Source organism: Drosophila nasuta, chromosome 3 (genome assembly GCF_023558535.2).
Source record: "Drosophila nasuta strain 15112-1781.00 chromosome 3, ASM2355853v1, whole genome shotgun sequence".
Taxonomy (NCBI): domain Eukaryota; kingdom Metazoa; phylum Arthropoda; class Insecta; order Diptera; family Drosophilidae; genus Drosophila; species Drosophila nasuta.
The window spans coordinates 22,453,656-22,474,702 of NC_083457.1; the positions used below are offsets into that span (position 1 = coordinate 22,453,656).

Here is a 21,047-nt window from a genome sequence, read left to right on the forward strand (position 1 = left end):
ACTTAATTTTAACTTTAACATTTAGAACATACTTAAATATTTAATTATGATTTAAAAAATAAATACAATTAATGCTCAATTTTAAAAATTTGAAATGTAACACTGTTAACTTTCTCTAACAGCGAACGGCTTGCACCTTCAAAAGCTGCTTGCTATGAGACTAGGTGAATAGTTTCTTCAACTAACTCACCACAGGTTGCCATTTGGCGCCAAAAGTGAAACATGCAAATTTTTTGAATGTCAATCTTTATTTTCAAGCTGTGTGGGTTTTCTGTTAAGTCGAAGTCAATAAATACCACAACACAGCGCCGAGCCAGCCAAACAATATTTACTCGTTGTGCGATAAGGTTCTTTCAGACCCTAACTAACTAAATAAAACCCCAATCAAGAAGTTGCGCAGACATAAAACAATTGTAAACAACAGTGACAGTCAGAAATTAAATTGGTCTGCAGTAAAACTAATACTATATATAAAAGAAAAGTTGTATTACGCATCTGTAGACAGGTAAGTGTTCATTTATTTTTTTTTTTTTTAAGTAAATCCATTCAGGTGGTACTTCAGTTGGGTATTAATTACGCTCTGCACATGTTCGTTTGTCACGTTTTACAATGCGATTAGAAATTTGAATTTCACAATTAATTAAATGTGATGCACGGGCCGGCAAAAGGTCCTGAACCCCCAAAAATAAAAAACAAAGAATAACGTCAACTAAAAATCACACGAAAATATTCCATTGGTAAACACGAATTTACCGGAATTGTGATTTTTTTTTGTGCAAATTGAAAACAAAAATTTGTTGTATGTCATCGTGCCAAGTGAACCATTGGCATAATTTGGAAGATGCTGGCAGGCGGCAATCAGAGGCACAACAACAAGAAAATACACCTTTGAACTGATAATACGAATCCGCTGATAAGCTTCACAGAATCCACTTTGCAACTGACTTAAACCGGTTCATCCAACACTTGAGCATGATTATGCCTTGTCTAGGCTCGGCTCGGCTCAGATTGGAATCGAATCGACCGATCTCGATCGTTCGTCAAAAATAATAATAATAAGCATACTTAATTTATTTGCTCCGGAATACTGAACCATGCTCTATATGTATTCAACGACATAACGTAACCACGCAGCTTCGACCTTAATGTGTTGTTGATAACGCGTACCCAGAGAGCTCTGTTGTCTTATACCAGTTCGAAATGAGCTGGCTGTCTGAAGGAACCAGCTGTAACCGGTTTTGAAATCGTTTTCCATTAAACGCTTCGCTTTTCAATTAAAAATCGCAGCTACAAATTGTTTTTTAAACTTTATACACTCTCTGATTACGCCCCCGAAAAGTGGGCACATTTTCAATGTTGTTCGATTGATTACAAAAAAGGGCACTTGGATCAACACTCCGACGACAGAGCGACAATGTCGCCAACAACGACAACCGACGCCTCAGCGGCTGCCTCCTTGGTGCGCTCGGTTGTCTTGCGCACGCTGACCGAGATAATGGTATCGGAGTTACGATGTCGCGCCTGATGCTGATGATGATACTCCTGCCACTCTTTGAAGTGCATCTTCTTGCGGTGCGCATGCATGTTGGCATTCGAATTGAAGGTCTTTGGGCAGTGCGGACAGGTATACAGAACTTCGCCTGTATGCGTCGTCATATGCTCCTAAAACAACAAAAAATTGTTTATACAACTCTGAGTCACTCATCAAACTCTTCTATACTTACACGCAACTCATTGGGCCGCTTAAAGGCTTTCTCGCACATGGGGCATTGATGCGAACGTGCCGTGTTGTGTGTGTACTTGATGTGATGCTGATGCGCCTGCAAACTGGGTGAAACTTTTAGGCAGTACTCGCATTGTATGGGCTGCAGATTCTCCGCTGTGTGCATCATTTTTATATGCCGTGCTAGCCCGTATTTGGTGGTCAGCGTTGATTCGCAGAGATCACACTTGATGACCTTTTGCGGCACACCCGTGTGCTCCTCCATGTGACGCACGAGAGCCTCACGACCTCGTACCGACTTGCCGCACACATCGCAAATCTTGTCAAACTTGCGCAAATGCACCAGCTTCACATGCTGCTGCATCAGATATTCATTGGGGAAGCTATCAAAAAAATAAATTATATATGAATACATTTTAATTTAGCTTAACATCTTCAGACTTACGTCTTGCTGCAGCTGGTGCAGTTAACCAGCCACTGCTCCTTGGGAATGTGTGTCAGCTTGTGGCGTTCGCAGACCACTGCGCTGTAGAATTTCTTTGAGCATTGCTCGCACTGATAGAGACGTCCACGCTGTTTGATCTCATGCATGCGCATGTGCAGCTCCAGGCTGCGTCGATGGCCCATCACACGCTGGCAAATGTGACACTTGAAAAGTTCGGGGTCCTGATGCCGACGCAGATGATCCACAAGCACGCCGCGCTTCCAGAACTTGCGATTGCAGCACAACGCATAGCCACGCTGATTGTGTTCCTTGCGTGTGTGAACTAAGAGCTCAGTGAAGTCCTCCATGGCACCATTGCAGATTGGACAGATGACTTTGTAGTGATCGCGTATATAGTCATTGAATTCTTTCGATTTGGCCATGTTGTGCACACTGTCGCTAGGCAGCTTTTTCGGTTGTTTAATCACCTTCAGTTTCTTGGCACAGCGTCGTTTCTTCGTCTTTGTCTTCCGTACTGTTTTCGTTTTCGGTTTGGGCTTGACGGCCACCTCCAGAGTTTCGCTCTCGCCGCCCACACTCTGCTGCAGATAGTCTGACATGGTGTGCTCCTCCTCATCATCATCTTGATCTTGCTCCTCTAGCACATCGGCTATGCTTAAATCCGCCTCGGGAAACTCAATTTTGATTTCATTGAGATTGATTTGCTCCAAAACGGCTTTAAATTCGCTGCTGTCAATACATGTTGCTTCTTCTGGCGGCAATTGCTTCCGTGGACGCCCACGTCGCCGCTTCACAGCTGCCGCCACACTCTCTGGAGGAACAGTCTCTTGCTTAATAACATCGCGTGGCAGCAAAAGAGCAGCTGTGTTTGTTGTGTTTTCACTTTCTTTGGCGACATTTGCGGCTAGTTGCTTGTGTGCCTGCTCAACGCTTTCATAGAAGTTATGAAAGGCAAACAATTGATCCCAGCAAGCGCCACACACGTGTCCGCTGGCGTCTTTAGTCTGAAAAAGTCTCAGCGTTGAAACCATGTCGAATAAATATATTGAATGCTTTTTTACCTGTAGCCAAAAGTGCTTTTCGATGATTTCATTCATTTGCAGAATTTGAGCTTCGGTGGAACCAAACTGAATATTGCCAATGGCATCATCCGTGCACTGTGTGCACAGATAACACATTTTGTTCAAAATCAAAATATTTCCACCAACAATGTGTTCAATAATTGTCCAGAATCTCCGATAGCGGGCATCATCACAAGCGAACAGCTGTTATGCCGCAGCGCTGCCAACTTGCTATAATTTAAATACTTTGATATTTGCTTTTTTTGCGCGAGTTGGCAGCATTAACGACTTTGAACTAAATTAAACAATTTGCGTGAATTTTTATTAGATTTGTGTGTGGCGCTTAATCAACGCAAATAAATGCGAGTGAAATGCTAACAAAATGAATAAAACTTGCATTAGCATTTCGCCAGCGCATTGCGACATTTCACATCACTGTAAGTGCTCAATTTGCGCTTTGTTTATTTGCATTCGCTTTTTGTTTGTCTGTCTGCAGCGCTTTGTTGCTATTTTATATTACTGTGTAACGTATTATTTTGTTTTTCAACTTTGAGTTTGTTTACCTCTTTGAGTACCGAATTGGCAGCCATGTGATCAAACAAATGCGATAAGACTGATAAGCATATTAAATATAATTAGCCAATTTCTTATATAGTAGCTTAGTTAATCTTTTATTTGTTGTTATCTTTCAGCTGCTCTTGCTCAAGCTTGAAATCAGATAATACACCATGGATGTTCAGACAACACGCATCGTGCCCGATGGTGGCTATGGCTGGATCATTGTCGCCGCAGTCGCCGTCATTAATGTAAATTTAAGGCGCAGTTTTCAAGGAATTGCTTAATAATAGTGTACATTTCATTGCAGATGACAAATCAGTCAATTTTATCGGTGTTCGGCCAACTCTTTGTGGGTGAATTGCGTCGCATGCAGGAGGATACTTTTACCGCCGCGCTCATCACCAATCTCAACAGCTTGGCTCTGAATTTCTCGGGTCTCTTCATTGGTCCAGCGATCAAGAGCTTCAAGCCACGCAATGTGGCAGCTTGCGGCTGTTTGCTGGTCTCCTTTGGCTTGGTGCTCTGCTCATTCGCCACACAGACATGGCACTTTATTGTGGGCTATAGTGGCTTTGTGGGCTTTGGCCTGGGCTTGATTTCGCCATCCACTTTTATGGCCATCAATTCGTATTTTACCACCAAACGTGGACGTGCTGTAGGCGTATCTTTGGCTGGCGCAGGAGTTGGCCAAGTTTTCATTCCGCATGTAGTCCGTTACTTTATGGTTAATCATGGATTTCGTGGCGCAGTGCTTGCCATGGCATCGCTCTCGCTCACAGGGGTATGTCTCCTTAGTTTACCGTCTTAATGAACTACTTAACTAAAGTTTAATAAACCTTCTTTAGGTCTTTGGAGCTCTGTTCCTAAAGCCATTGACTCCCGCTCCTGCCAAGCACAACAATCGCAAGCACATGCAGCTGCTGGTGGACAAACAGGACAAGTCGCAGTCTAGCATCACCATTCAACCTCTGCAAAGCACTCCTACTCCAACCAAGACTGCCGAAACGCTGTGCGGCAAGATGGCTCACCGTTTAGCGCAGGCCATGGACTTGGAACTGCTCAAGGATCTCGTCTTCTGGAGCATCATTGTGGGCATGGCTTTGGTCTACACGGCCACCATCAACTTTACCATGGTCTTCCCCAGTTTCCTGCAACACACAGCCCAGCTCGACAGCCAACTGGTGGCCACCTGCATGTCGGTAGTCGCTGGCGCTGATATCATTTGTCGCCTGCTCTTGCCCTGCATCACAGATCGGTTGCGTATACCGTATCGTGTGGTCTTCCTCCTTGGCACAGCGGGTCTGCTTTTCGGTCGCCTTTTGCTGGCCGGGTCCACCAATTTGGGAGTCATTATTTCCATGTCCGTTTTAATTGGAATGACAAAATCAGCGACGGTGATAAACAACAATCTGACAATCTCAGCTCATTGCCGTGCTGATAAGCTAGCTGGAGGTTTGGGTCTGAGCATGATAAGCAAAGGCATCATTGTAATAACAGTTGGTCAGCTCCTTGGCTGGATTCGTGATTATGCAGACTCATATGTCATCTGTTTGTACGCTCAAGCAGTGTTACTACTGCTTGTGGTCTTGTTATGGACTCCAGAGATTTACTATCGCTTTAGAAAGCAACAGCAGCACAATACTTCCAAGTCTATGGAGACTACTTACATGTCACCCGAGCAGGCTTCGTCCAACTCGCGTGCATAATTTGAAATGGGATATGGACTCAATTGCAAGGATGTGATATAATTTACTCTAGTTTGTAATCCACTCATCCTCTCGACGTATTTATTATCATATATATATTATAGACTTTTCGACTTTTGTATTCCATCAATACTCATCAATAATAAAACATAAGTTATACGATATTATTACAAAACCAAATTATTATTATATTGTGAATTTCGAATTCATTTCCCTTTTACATAGTTTAGTTGACAAAGCTTTGGGAGCCCACAATCGTCGGCAGCCCAGACTCTGTGTTGTAGAACAGACGACGTTCGATGCCATCCTTGGTGATGATGCCAATGCGCACGACGCCGCCAGAGCTACCATCATGGAAGATGGCATGTTGCACAGCTATGAAGATGAAGAAACAATTGTTAGAATGGGATAATAAAAAAATGTGTATTTTACAAACCCTTTTTTGACGAAATCCACACACTCCTCCTTGGGCATACCCTCACGATAGTGTTCACGCACAAAGCCATAGATAAAACTAGATCCAGAGCCGCCAATTGTGCAAGCCTCATGGGTCAACATACCACCCAGGGGAACACTGTAGACCTGACCGCCACGCTCCTCATCCCAGCCGGCCACAATAATACCAGCCAACAGTGAGTCGCGATAATTGTAGCAATAGTTACGGAACTCTGATGCTGCCTCCCAGACTAGTGGTTCCTTGTTTGTCTGATTGCGATGATAATTCAGCGAGTAGGCAACAATGTCAGCTATAGCCTGTGTGTCGGCTGCAGAGCCACTACGACAGCAGTAGATCTTGTCAGAGATTTGGGTCAATTTGTCGGTCACACGATTGGCAACATAAGCTCCAGAGCTGGTACGAGAATCGGCGCCGATCACAACGCCGCCATCGAACTCTACGGCCATAATAGTTGTCTGCGTGCAGAACAAGCGTTAATAATATGTTCCTGGTTAACTGAACTGCTAGAACTTACTCCTGTGCTGACGGGAGTATCGGTAAAATCGTAGTCGGGACCCATGATGACTTCTTTATAATAGCTTTTGAAATTTGTAATTCGTGCAACACACAAAATGCAGAGTGAAATGACTGGCTTGTTTTTGGCAAGTGTTGCAAGACAACTAAAAAGCTGTAGTGTTGCTTAATACGCCGGGCAGTTGTGTATTTCGTAAGCTTATCGATATAGTTATCGTTATCGCTATTGCACATGTTGAGTTTGTTTTGATGCAGTTTGAAATATTCACATCTTGTTTATTGAAGTAAAATGGCTTATGTCGCACTTAGTGAAGCAGAGAAAACATTTATCTTGCACGGCGTAGAGGTAATTAATTGAACCACATCTGGAATTGCGTAATTAATAGTGGAATTACAGGAGGATTTCCGCTGTGATGGACGCTCTCGACGCGATTATCGGCCCATGGAACTGGAGACTGGTCTGGTCAGCAATGCCAGCGGTTCGGCACGACTCCGGCTTGCAAACACAGACATCTTAGTGGGTGTCAAGACAGAGATTGATGTGCCTAATCCACTGACGCCAGAGTTTGGCAAACTAGAGTTCTTTGTAGACTGGTAATGATGCTAAACCAAAGTTCTCTTTGTAATTTTATTAAGTTGCTTTACTTTTTCAGCTCTGCAAATGCCACACCTGAGTTTGAAGGACGCGGCGGCTCAAATCTTGCGCAGGAACTCATACTGTCACTGCAGAATGCCTACGAATCACCCTTGGCTTTTGACTATCGCACTTTGTGCCTGATACCAGGGCAACAATGCTGGAAACTTTACATTGATATACTGGCAAGATTTACCGAATTTCAAGCTTTCTATGTACATCAGGCTAATGTCAAGTTCTTGGTTTAGATACTTGAATGTGGTGGCAATCTGCATGACGCCGTTTCCTTGGCTGCTAAGGCTGCGCTTTACAACACGAAACTGCCCCGTGTGACGGCAACGCTTTTGGATGCCGGCATTACGGATCTAATCATCTCGGACAATCCATATGACTGCACACGGATTGGTATTGATGCATTGCCCCTGCTTGTCACCGTGTGCAAAATTGGTGACTACTGTCTGGTGGATCCAACGGCCGAGGAGGAAGTCTGTAGCACTGTCAGCATGGTGGTTTCCGTCTCTATGCGTCAAGACACACGTAAATGATTAAGCATTTTAGTTTAAATCATATTTATAGTTATTGCTTAACCTGCAGCATACCTCTCTGGCACTCATATGACGGGCGGTGGCTCAATGCATCGCGATACCATGCTAAACTGCATCCAATTGGGTCTCTCCATGGGCGAGCAACTGAATAAACTGCTGCTCAAGATGCTGAAGTCAGAGGAAACTCGCGTGGGACCCAAGCGACCCAAAACCGTTGGATTTCTTAAATAAATCAGTCTTACTTTATAGTATGAAAATTGTGTTTAATTAATATATTTCTTCTTGACATTTTTTGACTATGAATGGAACATGAATTCTCTAACAGCTAATGGCTGCTTCAATTACTTTACTATGCTTAATTGCGTTTCTTGGTTTGTTTGCTGGCTGCAACTGGCTTCTTTTCCTTGGGCTCGGGTTGTTTCCCCGACAGCAATGAGGTGATCATCTCGCTGATTTCAGGCATGTCGTTGGTCATCTATGATTAATAAGTGAAAATTACATGGTTTACTTGGGAGTAATGCTCGCTTACCTTAGAAAACTGCATGTTCTCGATTTCTTTCTTCGTTTCGGGGTCATTGATCATCTTGGGCAGCACGAGCATCAACAGCAAAGGCAAAGCCATCATCAGCACCATGGGGCTGAACAGGAAGTCAGTGATCTAGGGTGGAAAGCAACAGCATTAACTGATTATGCAATGCAGCAATTACTTTCAATTTACCTTCCACTGCTCCCGAGTTTGGAAATATTTGAAACGCATAAGGGGTTTCATACGAAGTGGATATGGCACTTGCACTACCTGTGCTGGTTGAATGTAATTCACTTTACGGGCACGGAACTTGCCTTTGGGATTGATCTCCACGCGCACTGGCTCATAGAATATATCGGGGTGATAGACGTCGAGGACATAACTGCCCGAGGGAACCCCGCTTATTATGAACTGTCCATCCTCGCGCACAAATCCCTTGTACTCGCCATTGTTGATGCTAACGGACAAATCATTTTGCCACTTGTTGCCTTGGGGCAACTGGACAGCGAGTCCTTGGCTCGCACCTCCGGGTCCAAGATCGGGAGCATACACTTTGCCCTCGATGGTGTAGTAGCCGGAGATTTCGTCGACGAGCTCATCTTGGCCGATGACAATGTCACTCGTGCTAAGGCCTACCAGTAGGGCCAATATTAAAAGTTTATAACACATTTTATTCTATAACTTTCTGCGGGCAGCGCTTAATTGAAAAACTTTTATTGGACAAAAAAAATGAATGAACACATCAGATGTTTTCTGCTATCGTTAATCGTTAGCTGCGAAATTATCGATGGTGACTGGTGGTAACGTTTGCTGAATTCACCACGCATGAACGCAATTCACCTCTATCGCCGCAGCATGCGCCTGCCCAATTGGAACGAACTTATTGGACCGTCAGTTGCAAATTTGAATTCAAGGCGCGCAGTCTTGTGCGCGGCGTAAAGCGGAGTATTAAATACCCAAACAAACAAAACAGCATATTCGCAGAGCGAGCGGTTTAATTTTTCAACACAATAAATTCTAGGTTAGTGTGCGTTGTGTCCAAAAAAAACAAGTTTGGCTAAAGAATGCTGCCCAAGGAATTCGCGTGTTCTACATACCAAATAAAATAAACGAGAATATAGTGATCAATTAGTTAGTCATACTTAAGATTGCATGCAATATGCAAATGTGCAATTTAAAAGTGAAATTACACTTGAAACAACAAGAAAAACCGCACCCTAAATAACAAATTTGCGGAATGTGCGCTTTAAACGGATAACTTGTTTTCAAGTTTAGAAGACAAACTTGCGTTGCAGAGATTGTTAATAAAAATAAAAAGCAAGAAAAAAAACACAAAATGTTTTCAAAGTCGCAGATAACAAATATACTGTGAGAGTCTTGCGCGAAATGAGACAATAATAACAATAAATATTCATATGCGAGCGAACGATGCTATTGTTGTTGTGCTTCTATAATTATGTCGCATGTTGTTGTACCGTAAAGTAATTGTACTGGAAACCGGTTTCCAGTTATGCCAGCCAATGATGCTGTGCACTAGTATGAGTGTCTTATTGGCGCTCCGTCATTCCCTCTCTGTCGCGCTCATACGCTTGACTGTGAGTGCAAAGCTCTGCCACCGGCAGCTGTCTCACACACACTCACACACCGATATATTGCTACTGGTAAACTAGCATGTTGGCTGATTTTCAATGGCAGTTGCATTCTAATATAATGGAAAATACAAAAATTAATGACACAAGTTTTGCCTTTACTATGGCTATGATGAGAGAGTAGCAAAAATAACATAAACCTGAAGTGTGTGTGATGTCAAGTGTCGCGCATGCGCAATGCAATAGTTGTTGTTGTCTCTGCAGCTGCTGCTGCCGCTGAAGATGATGATGTAAACAAGGCGTAACAATAAAAGAAACAAAGTGCAAGGCAAAAAGCAGAAAGCAATAAAAACAAAACTACAATTGTGGTTGCGTTGTGTGAGGGAGTGTAAGAAGTGTTAGAGTGAGAGGGGCGGAACGTGTTTATCTTAAGTGTGAACTGGGGAGTGGACAGCGAACGTGACGTTTGCCGTTAGCAATTGGCACACTCTTCCAGCTCGCACACACCTGTGCTCAACTCCACTTGACTTAGCTTGTCTTCTTCGCTCTTGTTGTTGCTGTTGTCGCATATTTATTTCACACAATTCCTAAATTGCTGATAAATCAAAGTCGCTTTCTATTTACAAAAGTTACAACGCTTGCACACGTGTGCGTGTACCTCTGTGTGTGTTAGTGTGTGTATGACAAATCATATTTCACACATTAAACACATAGAAATGTCTCGGCTATATAGTAACTATTTTAATAATTGGTTTAGCACAGCTTTTAATAGCAGCAATACGTCCAATAACATTGTGACGTCATCGAATTGGATTTTTAAATGATTTTCAATAGTTTCGTTAGCATTATCGTTTTACTATACATCTGTCAAGTTTCCCATTCCAATCAGATATCAGTGTTGAGTGTGCTCGACAGCAACTTACCTCAAAATATCACACATACGCACTGTTGTACGTATAATAATTAAAAAGTTCTCAACTAATTGCAATTCTTAGTCTTTTCTACTCTATTTCTGCCCTAAAAAAGTATAGCATACAACAATAAGAGCAATTGTTGTTTAATTTTTAAATGGCGTTTTTATCACACCACTTTAAATAATAGTTTCCATACCAAAGTATGGGCTATAAAGAGCGGCGAGTACCTTTTATAGAAGTGCAGTGAAAATTTCTTATAACTTGATTAGAAATGCATATAAACTAAACACTTAGCATTTATGAGTCATCATGGGTTATTGAATTTTCATTATAATGTATATAATATTATTGATATTAAGTTTCTTTAAATAATAATAGAATTATTAACTAGAAAATTAGGTAGAACTTTCATATTGGTAACTAGATAGTTTCTTGGCCCACACTACACGTGCAGCGAAGCTAAAATTATTGCTTTACTATCACATATAACCATCACCATATAGTAATCGGTACTACTTTTATTTGTATATGGATTTGGAGCAATAAAATGATTACAATTAACGCCAAGTCACCCAGATATGTACAATCTTCAGCCCCATCAAAGCATAGTTCTATGTTGACCAATCTATCTTGTTTACCAAACTTTAGTTTCCCCCACCTAAATGCTCCAACCACGCTGTACTAATTTCGTTTGGATGTGTACTTAAAATGCAATGACCCTTTGGCTTTTGTGTGCCTAGCAAAAGGGCGAAACTATGTTTAACCCAATTGTTGTGTTAGTTGTGGCACGCGATGTCCAGACCAAAGACCGACCGTTGCCGAGGTGTCCAGCGCCTTGACGAAAGCCATCACAACCATTCCTCCCCCAACTGACCCATTCGCGTCGACTAAAAAGTCGATTCCCTCAGCGCATGTTAATAAGAAAATTGATTTGAAACAATTGAAAGAACTTTACATTAGCAGTCAAGTGGAAAAGCAGTTGTTTTTTTTTCAATTTTTAGATTGCAGCGGGAAGTAGTTGGTATAGCAATTATATCTTATCTGCGTGCAATTAAGAGCCTTGTTTAAATACGTTTTGTATGTAAGCACTCGATTGATGACTTTCTTTAGTCTTATGTTGTATAATTAGAGCAAAATTAAAATGAAGTGAAGTGAAGTGAACTGAATCATCATTGCCACGAGCAGAGAAGGTTTACGAACCTTGCCATTAGGGTCAACATAACTGAGCAAACCAAAAAAAAAAGCGGCCAATTCAACTGCGTTTTGCAAAATGTTGATTAAACCAATTAGAGCTCAACTGTCAACTCTCAACGTAACACTCGGCTAAATTGTACAAGTACACACTGTATAGTATATATATATCTCGTGAGTTGTAGAAAATTGTGATTGGCAACGTCAAACTGGCTTTAACAAGGGCATGGGCCTGTCGTTTAGCTATAGACTCGACTCTATATAGCCCCTATGCGATTAGAGTCAAGTCGAGACAAGTTGTGCCGAGTCGCGTTGAGTCAAGTGTATGAAGTATGTGCCCACATAATGTGCCATTGTATTGTTTCATGTTTTCTGTAGTTTCGTTTTTTTTTTTATTATTTTTTGGCTTGCAAGTTGCAAACGGTTAATCAGTTTGGTCTCACGTTCGAAAACAAAAGCTGAATTCCGTCATGGACTCTTTGGGGCCAATGCCCACTACATACATACGAGAGAATTGTACAGTAAAATAGTTATTAATTTTGTGCCCGAGTGAAATTGCAGTTTTCACTTTGTGACCTAAACTAACTAACATAGCTACTGTAAATAGTCCTCTCAATGAATGAGAGAGAGTGTTGCGCAGATATTCGCAAATTGCATTTTGAAAACAGGAAGTGTGACCAGCTTTATTAGCAGATTTTATCAGTTACATTTATTTTTACCCTTGTAGCCCAAAGGTGTCTGAAAAAGTGAATGTGTTTTTTTTGTTTTCTGGGGAATGTAATTTATGCATGATAGCTACAAAACAAAAGTACACGTTTATATTGTTTCTTATTCGATAAATCAGGCAAAGGCATAAATGCCTTTCTTACTTTCAAGGTTGCCATCAAGTTCAATGTGAACGCCCATTGTGAGGTGAAGCTCAGCTCAGCTCAGCTCAGTTTTGCTTCGATTCGATTCGACTCGAATTGTTTATGATTTGTTGTGCGCTTTGATTTTGGGTTAATACCGAAAAGGCGTTAAACAATGACTCGCCGTCGGATTTGCGCTTTAATTCGCGCAATTCAATTAACATTTTGTGTGTGTGCTTGGCATTTCAGAAAACAAAGTGACTTTTCAAGAAAAGTTGTTAGTATACATGTGTATCGAGAGCCCGTTTACTCATTTTTACCCGTCGTATAGACATTAAATCAAGGCGCACACACGACTCACAACTATATAACGCTCAAGGTTACGCGCATATGAGATTTTTTTGAAATTCAAGTTCAATTCGAATTCTTTAGATCTTTTTTTTATTTACAAAAGCGTTATTTCCCCCACACGCCTTAAGTCGTTGACGATGACGACGCATCGAAGTTTAACTCGATGCTGACGACGACGACGTCACCGTGTCCGATGAGTAGGCGCTTAATTAGCATGCTTAGCTCATGCGCTGTCTGATCTGCGACGATCATGGAGCTGGGCAAATCCCAAACTCATTCACTGTCAACTATGTTTTCACAGTTTGTTTTACATGAGTTGGCAGCGCCTTAAAATCTGGTATGGCAACGATGCTGAAAATTCTGTTAGCAGCACCATTTTGCAGCACTCTGGTAGCACTCACAGGAATTTGAAAATGCTTAAGAATAAACATTTTATTACTCATGGGAAAATCACGTTCTGAATCATGTCACAGGAGTTGACAGCGGAAATGACTAAAATAACTGAAAGTCCACACGTTTTAGCCAGATAATGAGTATTAATATGAATTGCCTGCATAATTAATTGGCTAATTTAATGCGGTGTAAGCTAATTACTTTGTCGCTTATCGCTGCCCCCTTCACCACATACCACTTTATAAACAAACATATATTACGTATACGCAGCGAAGCATAGCGAAAGGCATGAACAAAACTATAAACGATAAACAAAACTAAAAGCTAAATGCTGTTAAGTGTAATAAAACATTATTTAATAGCTGCGCGACTATTTAAATAAAAGACTCGCATGTAATAAGCGTTGACAACAATCTGCAAGTCGCATTCTTATCAATTCCGATAGCAAATTTCTGCTGAATGGGAACGAGAATTGGACGTGTATGTATCTAGACTAGAAAAGATGATGTTAACGATGCCACGATAAACATGCCTCGACGACTGCAATTATATTATTGCTCTGGGCTAATTAAACAGGTTTCTAATAGTGCGGGGGATGACATAAGACATAAGGGACACGCTTGCTGCCCACTTGAAGTTCAACTCGAATAATGATCGTTTGTTTGTCTCTCTTCCTGTTCAGGTGCTTAAAGATGTCATCGACGACGACGACGACGATGGCGCTCGTTGCGCTGGCCGCACTGCTGATTGCCGCCACAGTGCATAGCTTGCCTCAAGGTGCACCGGAACACGTTTGCGACACAATGCTGCCGTTCCATTCGAGTGGCAGAGATCTACCCCAGAACAGCGTCTCCCCCTTCGGCATTGAGACCTCCACCTCTGTGGTTGGCCAGGGACAAACGTTGCGCGTGGACATCACTGGTGTGCCGGCGGGTTTAACTTTTGGCGGCTTCATGATTCAGGCACGTAATCGCAATCCTCCCCATCAGATTGTTGGCCAGTTTAGTCCGTCGCGTGATGGCACCATCAAGCTGATGAACTGCGAGAATTCCGTCAACAACTCTGCCACACACAGCAATGCCGGAAACAAGCCGCAGGTCAGCCTCGACTGGCAGTCGCCCGTGGACTTCCTGGGTCAAGTGGTCTTCAAGTGAGTGCAGCTTTAGTATGACTTCTAAGTGGTCTAAGATGTCTCTGTTGTAATTTACGATATATATCTTCATTTATGAAAACTTCAATTTCTTTAAAAGCATCAATTTGTTTACATCTTAGTACTTCGAAAGACTTCTTGCCGGAAACTATTTTGATCAAAAATTTCAGTTTATAGCTGAAATTGGGCAAAGAATTTTACATGTACATACGTTACAACATAATAATTACATTTTTTTTTTATTAGAGCTGTATTGTTTTGTACAAATCTAAAATGTATAGCAAAGATTTCATAGACTATAATAACTACGAAAATCAAATTATTTCAAAATATGATTAGTGTCTGAATTATACATTTTCCCACATAAATAAACAAATAGAATAATTTAACTATAATATATCCCCTCAACCTGAAAGTCTCAGTGGTTCTGTATTGCCCCTTTGTAGTTTAGTAGCTTAATTTCGAACATACAACCAAATAATAATAATAATGTATTACTTTCAATAGTGCCACCGTTGCGGAATCGTACCACAACTTCTGGGTGGGCATTCCCTCCAATCCCGTGCAGGTCGTTAGACGCGATGCCCCTGGCCTAGCTCCACTGCCCACCACGAACCCGCCCACTAACTTTAACTTTGCCAGCACACGTGCTCCTTACGTGCCACCCAGTTATGTGGTGCCCAATGCAAGCCCCCTCGTCGAAGACTCTTTCTACGATGGCTGCGGACAAACGAAAACCTGCTTCGGTTTTCCCGATGGCTGTGTGGCCAGTAAATCCTGCAACGGTCTCTCGGCCGTCACCGTGCGCGGGGACATCTTCGAATTCGAGTTGCGCTCTGGCAAAGGTGAGTGGGGACATGGAAATCTTAAACTAAATGGAAAAACTTAAATGCTTTTAATTTTGCAGGCAGCGAAGCCGCCTATGTGGCGCTGGGCTTATCCAATGACGCCAAGATGGGTGAGGATCTGGCCACCGAGTGTGTGCCCGAGAACGGACGTGTGAATCTCTACTCCTCCTACACCGCCAACAATCCTTTCGCCGCTGTACGAGGCAGTGTGGTAAGTATGACTAAGAGTTTTCCACTACTTGCGATAATTTCTTACTGAACAATAATCTTACAGTCACAAAACTCGGCGCGTTTGCTGAACGCTTCCTTTGTGGATGGTGTTATCTACTGCAAGGTGCAACGCGATGTAGTCACCACGGTCGAGGGACGCACCTTTGACCTGAAGAACGGCGCCTATCACTTGCTTATTGCCACTGGCAAAACCTTGAAGGACAACAGCGTTGGCTACCACGACATTGGACGCCTGCCCTCCGCTCAACCCATTAATCTGGCTGTGGTCCAAGACCTAAGTGGCTCCTCGATGTTGTTGGTTCGACTTCATGGTGCTTTCATGATTGCCGCCTGGATTGGCACCACTTCGCTGGGCATCATCTTTGCACGCTACTTCAAACAGACGTGGGTGGGCAGCCAGACCTGCGGCAAGGATCAATGGTTCGCCTGGCATCGCATGCTCATGGTCACCACTTGGACGCTAACTGTCGTGGCTTATATTTTGATCTGGGTTGAGCTGAAGCGTGCTGTGTGGCATGCGCATTCCATCACTGGCCTCATCACGGTTATTCTCTGCTTCATTCAGCCCATTGGTGCGCTCTTCAGACCCGGACCCAATGACAAGTCGCGTCCCTACTTCAACTGGGGACATTGGCTGGGCGGCAATCTGGCGCACATTCTAGCCAGTAAGTGAAGGAATTGGCATCTTAAACTACAACTATATATATATTTCCTCTTGCTTGTAGTTGTTGCCATTTTCTTCTCGGTCAAATTGCCCAAGGCGGAGCTGCCCGAGTGGATGGATTGGATTCTGGTTGGCTTTGTGGTGTTCCATGTGCTGGTGCATCTCATCTTCTCCGTAAGTGTGAAGTGTGCTCTGCGTGACTGTGTGTGTGGTGCCCTTCAAATCATGTCCAGACGCATCCTGTCGCATGCCCTGTACACAGTGTCATTAAATGCTCCATTCATTTTGTTACTAATTCATTCATCGCTCCGTTTCGAACTGAGAGGCTACGTCCATTAATTCCTAGATCTATTTGTGCATGAATCATTGGCAGGTGTCATCGATAGCATCGGATCGTGAGCAAAGTCAGCGTGTTAACACCTTCCAGATGGGTGAAGTGTCGCATCATCATCAGCATGCCATGCGCAATGGCATGAGCATGGAGCGTAAAATGGATGCACCGGTAGGTTGAACTTAAGTTTATGTTATATTCGAATCCTTTACTTACTCATTCGCTTTCTCTTATTTGCAGTATGGTGGCCTGAGAAAGGGTCTGTTGGGTGTCTATACGATTGTGCTGGCGCTGTTTGTTGTGGTGCTAATACTGCTTGTGGTGCTGGCGCCCATCGAGAAGGTCTTTGGTTAGATGAATGGATGGACGTCGGTGCTATATATAATATAATCTCTGTGTCCGCTCTCTGTACAGTCCAATACTCGTGTAGGCTGCAAACTTGATTGTTTTATTATTTTACTTAACCCAAACACACACAGTACGTCGTTCCGCCCTTGTTTTTTATGTTGTTATGTGTAAAATGAAAATATGTAGAAAAACAGAAAAGAAAAATGAAGTGTGCGCTGGGGCATGCGTTTTCAGTACATGTTATATAATTTATTATTGATAAAGTAAAACAAAGCCAACTTAAATGCCTTTCTTTCATCTCTTGAATGCTTAACTAACGCTACCAGTTACGGGTGTGTGTGTGTGTATAGGGGTTGAATGGGGGATATAGTTGTGTTGTGTGTGTTTGTTTGTTTGTTGGGGGTGGCAACATAAATCGCAGTTGGTGCTAATCTAAATGTATATGTGTGTGTGTATTTATATATATATATATATTTATAGCTGCTAATCTGCTCGAACCTAAACTCGATTTCGTAAAAAATGTTTGCTCATAAAACTACAGTCCAATTCGGCGTAAAAGTGTTTGTTGTTCCGGTTGTTTGTTGTTGTGGTTATTGTGATTGAACATAAAACACTAGTTCTCTTTCACGTATCTTAAATCCAAAATGAAAACGAAACTCTTAAAACGAACATCCGTAAAACGATCATCGATAAGAATGCAAATCAAAATCGTTCCTCCAATATGACAGTTTCCTGCGGATACAGCTTGAGGCTCTCAAGCGTTTGGCTCGCTTCGATGGCGGTCAGATCACGACGTGGCCAGCCGCTAAACACTTTGTACTCATCGATCAGAAAGCCATTGGCCGCCACAAAGTTTAGCAGGTCCTGTAAAATAAAATTTCATATAATAATTGCTCAACAGTACTCAGCTTCGCTGTGAACTCACCTGGAGTGTGTCACGTGTGTAGAAGCGACGCTCCAGGTGATCGCCAGTTGGCTTGCGCACGCGTATTTTGGAAATGTTTGCTTCATGCTCGGCAGGCTCCTGAGGTAATGATTGCTTAGCCTGTCAAGAAGTATTAAACGCTTTAATGCATACCCATAAATATATAAGTTTTAAAATAACTTACCACTAATCTGATGGATTCACGTCTAGCATCTTCTTCGGCACGCTCGCTTTCAATGCGTTTGCGCTCGGCTGCTTGGGCCAATTCCTTTTGACGCTTCGCTGCCTCTTTGGCCATGTCGGCTTGAAGCGTCTCCTCGTATGCCATGTCCTGCTCGGCCTTAACCAGATCGCGTGCCGCACGTTCGTTTTCCTCGCGTATCTCGCCCTGCAGCTGTTCCTCGTACATCACTGTAGTATCGAGGAGCCGCGACTGCAAATCAGCCAGCCCAATGTTGCCTAGAACACATCGAATTATTAGTAAATTATGGGAATTAAGAAGTGGGCCAACTTACCATGAATCACAGATAAGACCTCGCATGTCTGCCGGCCCATCATGCGACTCTTGCCGACTAGCATAATGGCGGGCAGCTTGTCTAGCTTGATATTTCTGGCCGTCAATGAAGCGTTGCTATTGATGCAGGCCGTCAGTGACGACAGGAACCTAAGGCACAATCAAATACAAATAATTATAAGTTTTAACAATAAAATTCAGATCAGCTCACATATCCTTGTTGCTCTCGTACGTCATGTCCCAGCCATAGAGCACGAAATTCTCGCGAAATGTCAAAATGATGCCCTCGTCCTTCATGAGATGATCACAGAATACATTTGTCAGAATACTCTCGCCATGATGCAAATAGATAGCCAACAGTTTGCGCTACAAGAAATTATTTACAATGAAATCATTTTCGAATTGGTAATTTTTAAATCTCTTGTTACCTCCTTGGCGGGCTTGTGGCAGGCCAGTCGCAGTGCATCCTCTAAGCTGCCTATGAAGAAGTCAGCATGTGGCTCACCAAAGCGTGCTCTATAGTTCTCCACAAATTGTGCCGAGCCGCTCGTCTCATCGTTCGTATTGTTGCTAACTAAAGATCACAAAAAACCAGTTATACAATCATCTTTAAATATGGTGCAAAGTGAAGCTTACTCAGATGCCTGTTCAATGGCTGCACGGGTGGCGAATCTGTGAATATGTATTCCGAATTGTTGAAGTCTGTAGCATCCTCAAACTCATCCGCAGAGCTTTCGCTGTCCAGATTGACGACATCCCTAAATTCAATCACAAAATTTGTTATTTTCATTTTAGCAAATACTTTCAGTAATACTTACGAGCTGTTCAATGCATTGGAATTGTTTTGCACGCGATCCGCAATATTGCGCACCACAAACTCATGATTCTGTTCAATGCCCGATTGCTATAGAGGAAAAGCAAGAGATTACTTAAGAAATCAATAGCATTGTAAAGCTTTGTTGTCAAACTCACCGCCAGAGTGGTTTCGTTATCACAACCGCTGGGCCAGCCGGACCATTCCTGATGCCGCACTGGCGTATTGGTAATGTAGTAAACTTTTGTTTTCAGCTCCTCGATTGTTGTTTTACCCTCTATACTCAATGTAGTGCGACGTCCCTCCGGTTCCACCACAATGTGCAGCTTGAATATCTTATCCAAGCGCTGTGTACTCTCATCTCTGAAAAAAATGTAATGAAATTCGATTAAAATGAAGACAATTTGAGTTGGTTTATATCAAGTGCTGCTTACTGTTCGGTATCCATGAAACCATCATCGGTTAGATCCACAAGTATGAGCTCATTCTCTGGCGCCAGGCCCAAATTGCAGAGCTGCGTCTCGGACAGCTGAGCTTCACTAGCTCTGGACGGTGGCCAGCCACGTAAGGCTTGGCGACATTGTGGTACATTGGTCACATCAAAGATCTTTCGCTTCAGTTGTTCTGCCAAGGAAATATAGAGTTTATCTTAGACATCTGAAGAGAAGAAGCAGAGAGCACACTCTCTTACTTACCGACAGTCGCCAGCGATTGTATGCGTATCTGATAAATTTGCTGATTAAAGTGTATGTTGAATACCAAGATGTTCTGGTTGTTGTTCTGCCTTGAGGGATCCAAGTTGATGCTCGACGTCAGCTGGGCTAGCAATTGTGACGCTATAGTAGATACACGTTTCAACACGAGGGATTCTCTCTCTATTACTCACTCTTTCTTAACTTACTTGGAAACATGCGTGCTCCCTGCGATGGTCCTGGCATCTCATCATAATTGAATGGCCTAAACCCATTGGTGTTTGCTGCTTGTTGTGCATTCAGATTGGTATTAAGATTGGCATTGGGATGTGCTGCTCCTGTTCCAGCGCCAACTGCAGCTGCTGGAGATACTTGGGCATCTTGTGCGATCGCCTCGGGCGGATGATGATGTATGGGATTGGTATTGGGACTCAAATTCGCCAACGGCGCATCATCTTGTGGTATTACACGGCTGAGTGCTTCCTACAGAACACAACAACGCAATTTCATTTGACGCATGTGTAATAAGAGACAAAAGACTCGACGCACTTACCACAAGATCCCAATTTGCAGCTTCCAGATGCGAAAAGGCTTCACCCACATCCTCGATGTTAGTTATATTCTGTGGGTGTGTTTGTTTTAGTATATATTTGACATTGAAATTCAATTGAGTTACAAAAATTCATCCAAGAAGCCAAGACGCAGACACCCACACATTCACACACTCACTTATACGCACATGCACACACACAATTGCAGACACATTGAAAATGTGCGCACTCAGCATTTGGATTTTTAGTGCCCAGCTCACACACACATTCATAATAATAACAGAAGTTTGGAGCGTCTAGCGGACATTTGTTGTTGTAGTCCTCACCTGGAAACTGGCCAATGTTTCTTCTTTGTCCTGGTTGTCCGACATTAGTGTATTTAATTGGTATTTCGAATTAAAACTAAAGTACTACTAATTTTTCACAAAGAAACGACTAACGACAAGTCTGATGTAAAAAACATTCGCCTGTTAACGCAATGTTAATACAAAACAAGAAATCTGTTAATGTGCTATGTGCTATGTG

At 42.6% G+C, this 21,047-nt stretch overlaps 7 protein-coding genes across 11 annotated transcripts; 3 read left to right on the forward strand and 4 right to left on the reverse strand.

The window, feature by feature from the left end:
* The first annotated feature begins 325 nt into the window (after positions 1-325).
* Positions 326-5,673, forward strand: LOC132793251 (monocarboxylate transporter 13). Of its 2 annotated transcripts, none has more exons than XM_060803007.1 (4): positions 326-505; positions 3,922-4,035; positions 4,095-4,568; positions 4,633-5,673. In XM_060803007.1, the coding sequence occupies exons 2-4, from the start codon at positions 3,958-3,960 to the stop codon at positions 5,491-5,493; spliced, it is 1,413 nt and encodes a 470-aa protein (XP_060658990.1). In that variant the 5' UTR covers positions 326-505; positions 3,922-3,957; the 3' UTR covers positions 5,494-5,673. The 2 variants fall into 2 exon arrangements, with proteins under 2 accessions (XP_060658990.1, XP_060658991.1); XM_060803008.1 differs by lacking the exon at positions 326-505 and adding an exon at positions 3,512-3,666.
* On the reverse strand, positions 1,065-3,437 carry LOC132793250 (transcription factor grauzone). The gene is made up of 4 exons (XM_060803006.1): positions 3,230-3,437; positions 2,169-3,172; positions 1,725-2,106; positions 1,065-1,662 (listed from the first exon to the last, which is right to left on the reverse strand). Exons 1-4 carry the CDS (start codon positions 3,344-3,346, stop codon positions 1,390-1,392), a joined length of 1,776 nt encoding a protein of 591 aa, XP_060658989.1. The 5' UTR covers positions 3,347-3,437; the 3' UTR covers positions 1,065-1,389.
* Positions 5,648-6,619, reverse strand: LOC132793256 (proteasome subunit beta type-6). The gene is made up of 3 exons (XM_060803012.1): positions 6,465-6,619; positions 5,933-6,405; positions 5,648-5,870 (listed from the first exon to the last, which is right to left on the reverse strand). Exons 1-3 carry the CDS (start codon positions 6,507-6,509, stop codon positions 5,720-5,722), a joined length of 669 nt encoding a protein of 222 aa, XP_060658995.1. The 5' UTR covers positions 6,510-6,619; the 3' UTR covers positions 5,648-5,719.
* A 46-nt stretch (positions 6,620-6,665) lies between these two features.
* Positions 6,666-7,889, forward strand: LOC132793253 (exosome complex exonuclease RRP42). The gene is made up of 5 exons (XM_060803010.1): positions 6,666-6,809; positions 6,861-7,057; positions 7,117-7,282; positions 7,346-7,634; positions 7,692-7,889. Exons 1-5 carry the CDS (start codon positions 6,753-6,755, stop codon positions 7,871-7,873), a joined length of 891 nt encoding a protein of 296 aa, XP_060658993.1. The 5' UTR covers positions 6,666-6,752; the 3' UTR covers positions 7,874-7,889.
* Positions 7,890-7,899: 10 nt separating this feature from the next.
* LOC132793254 (ER membrane protein complex subunit 7 homolog) lies at positions 7,900-8,935 on the reverse strand. The gene is made up of 3 exons (XM_060803011.1): positions 8,361-8,935; positions 8,172-8,300; positions 7,900-8,117 (listed from the first exon to the last, which is right to left on the reverse strand). Exons 1-3 carry the CDS (start codon positions 8,835-8,837, stop codon positions 7,998-8,000), a joined length of 726 nt encoding a protein of 241 aa, XP_060658994.1. The 5' UTR covers positions 8,838-8,935; the 3' UTR covers positions 7,900-7,997.
* A 3,237-nt stretch (positions 8,936-12,172) lies between these two features.
* Positions 12,173-17,310, forward strand: LOC132793249 (putative ferric-chelate reductase 1 homolog). 2 transcript variants are annotated; one of them, XM_060803004.1, is made up of 8 exons: positions 12,173-12,192; positions 14,137-14,604; positions 15,112-15,449; positions 15,512-15,663; positions 15,727-16,348; positions 16,409-16,521; positions 16,694-16,849; positions 16,919-17,310. In XM_060803004.1, the coding sequence occupies exons 1-8, from the start codon at positions 12,188-12,190 to the stop codon at positions 17,030-17,032; spliced, it is 1,968 nt and encodes a 655-aa protein (XP_060658987.1). In that variant the 5' UTR covers positions 12,173-12,187; the 3' UTR covers positions 17,033-17,310. The 2 variants fall into 2 exon arrangements, with proteins under 2 accessions (XP_060658987.1, XP_060658988.1); XM_060803005.1 differs by having other exon boundaries at positions 16,721-16,849.
* On the reverse strand, positions 17,254-20,994 carry LOC132793248 (FAS-associated factor 1). Of its 3 annotated transcripts, none has more exons than XM_060803001.1 (14): positions 20,849-20,994; positions 20,525-20,593; positions 20,166-20,454; positions 19,975-20,100; positions 19,714-19,903; positions 19,438-19,642; positions 19,284-19,369; positions 19,102-19,223; positions 18,894-19,039; positions 18,677-18,831; positions 18,467-18,615; positions 18,136-18,410; positions 17,952-18,071; positions 17,254-17,890 (listed from the first exon to the last, which is right to left on the reverse strand). In XM_060803001.1, the coding sequence occupies exons 1-14, from the start codon at positions 20,891-20,893 to the stop codon at positions 17,729-17,731; spliced, it is 2,139 nt and encodes a 712-aa protein (XP_060658984.1). In that variant the 5' UTR covers positions 20,894-20,994; the 3' UTR covers positions 17,254-17,728. The 3 variants fall into 3 exon arrangements, with proteins under 3 accessions (XP_060658984.1, XP_060658985.1, XP_060658983.1); XM_060803002.1 differs by having other exon boundaries at positions 20,181-20,454; positions 20,849-20,993; XM_060803000.1 differs by having other exon boundaries at positions 19,975-20,115; positions 20,181-20,454; positions 20,849-20,992.
* Between the last annotated feature and the right edge of the window lie 53 nt (positions 20,995-21,047).